The sequence below is a fragment of the Hipposideros armiger genome, unplaced genomic scaffold (assembly GCF_001890085.2).
Source record: "Hipposideros armiger isolate ML-2016 unplaced genomic scaffold, ASM189008v1 scaffold_198, whole genome shotgun sequence".
Taxonomy (NCBI): Eukaryota; Metazoa; Chordata; class Mammalia; order Chiroptera; family Hipposideridae; genus Hipposideros; species Hipposideros armiger.
Window position 1 is genome coordinate 2111595 of NW_017731548.1, and position 2265 is coordinate 2113859.

A 2265-nucleotide genomic window follows, 5' to 3' on the forward strand; every position below is an offset into this window, starting at 1 on the left:
AAAAAGAGCATTATTCACTCATTCAATATATATGGCTTTATTCATTCATTATTCAATATATGTTGAGCTCTGAGAAAATATATGTTAAGTATTAAAAATAGTTATAAGTAGAAACTTTTCAGAGCTATGTAGTGTTATAACCTTTCTAAGAACTCTATGAAGTAGAAATTATTAGTATCTTCATTTAAAAACCAAAAAGGCGAGTCTCAAGAGAGATTAAGTAATCTTGGTAACACAATCATTAAGAAAACAAGCCATCATGTAGCCTAGAGCTGTCTGATTACCAAACCCTTGCTCTTTCATTAAACAGTATTATGCAATTTTGTTCTCATAAACTTAAAAAACAGGTAAATTATATTTAACATAGAAAATATTTAATTACCTTAGAAGCTGCTGTGGCAGTAATACTTTGGGGCACTTCTTGAGGTTTGCTGCTTCCATGGGAAGATTTGTTCCCCCTGTCTCTCTGTCTCTGCCGACATTCTAAACAGTTTCTCACAGCAACACAACAAACTATTGAAAAAACCAAAATTATATTACTAATATAAATTATTGACTCTGACATGTTGAAAAAGTTGCTAGGTTCTTTTTATCATTCTTTCCTCTTCCTCCATCCCATTATTATTTTTAAAATCAACTAGATTAATAAATATTTTGGAAAATTATGAAATACAGTAGTGAAAAGTACATATAAAACATATATGTAGTTAAAAAATAAAAACAAAATACTCATGTACTACCCGCCAGCTGAAGAAACAGAATATTACCAAGGACTCTGAAGCTCCCAATACACCCTTTCTTATTCTATCCCCTCCATCATTCAAAATTCTGAATTTTATGAAATCAATAAAAATGTTTAAAAGTCTAATATTCATATCTGATAATTCTTTTGGATAATAAGACTTCTTATTCCATCATCTGACTACCTTGGAGACTGTACTGAGTACAAGTCCCCATTTCAGGCAACGCTGTAATCTGTCAATCTGGTCAAGCCCACCTTTCTTCATGGTGGGAAAGTCCACGGTCTTTGTCACTAAGCATTCAGCAAGTACAAGCTTTCATTTATCTACTTATGTTAAGAAGCAGTAAAGTATAGCGACAAGCAGTACTCATTTTGGAATCAGACTATGTGAGTTTGAATCCTGGCTCTGCCACTTATGAGCCATGTAATCTTGATCCTGCTGCTTAAACTGTCTGTGCCTCAGTTTCCTCACATGTAAAATGAATATAAACATACTTCCTTAGAGGACTGTTGTGAGGATTAATTTAATTAATACATGTAAAGTGCTTAGAACAGTAAACAGCACATATTGATATATAATTGTTTGCTTCATTATTATTCACATATAAAACATTCCTATGGATGATAAAAAAGCAATCTGCCAGGAATTATTAGGATAAAAATAAAATCAGCAGTAAAGCCTTAGAATATATTCAGAAATAAAAGCTCAGATAACAAAATAAATGTTGGTTTCAAGATATTAAGGCATTTAAAAACTATTTCTCTGTCTCACAATGTTCAATCTATCAGCTGTTGTTAAACATCATGGCAAGGCCCATGACGGCCCGCAGTGAATCACCCCACACCTCTTGTCAGAGAGAGCTCTATGTGGTCACTCTCTCTCTTATAGTGGATATGGAATGATTCTTCTCATCCTGCCCGACTTTAAAAAATACAAACCAAAAAACAGGTTTCAGTCCATCATTCTTAAAGCAAGTTTTATTCCTTCCTTAGATCAGAAACAACTTCTCCCCTGAAGTTATATATGTGTAGATTTTTACATAATTTTAAAAATTATGAGTAAAAAGAGTACACTCAGGGATTTCCTCACATCTAATGTCTTGCTTTCTTATACCTTCTCATGTTCTAAGGCAGGTATGTAAACAGTAGCTGTCTGGCCCCTTGTGATATCTAAATAAATCTCCCCTTGAAGAAAGGAAAGAGAAGTATGAATAGTTTCTTCCTAAAGAACTGGTCTAAATTTACTAAGAGTTGTCAGTGCTAAGTTTTCTTTACAACACAAGATAGTAGGTGAACAGCATAGGTACAGTAATGTTTATTAGAGTTAAATGTTCACTCTGAGAAACATACTGAAAACAGCACAGTCAATTTATCCTTCAGCATTATGTGTAAAAACTATGTGTCCTGAATTTTCTGATATGTACGTGGGCCTACGAAAACTACCCTCTCTACTAGTTTACCAAAAAACAATTCATAAATGGATTTACACTAAAATCAGTTCAATGAAAAAATATTATAGTCCT

At 33.0% G+C, this 2265-nt stretch overlaps 1 protein-coding gene across 1 annotated transcript in view; it reads right to left on the reverse strand.

Moving 5' to 3' along the window:
- The window catches only part of NBEA (neurobeachin), a 707336-nt gene that overhangs the window by 485700 nt on the left and 219371 nt on the right, over positions 1-2265 (reverse strand). The window contains exon 26 of the mRNA XM_019653151.1: positions 383-513. Coding sequence (XP_019508696.1) covers positions 383-513 — 131 coding nt within the window. The remainder of the gene's footprint in view (positions 1-382; positions 514-2265) is intronic.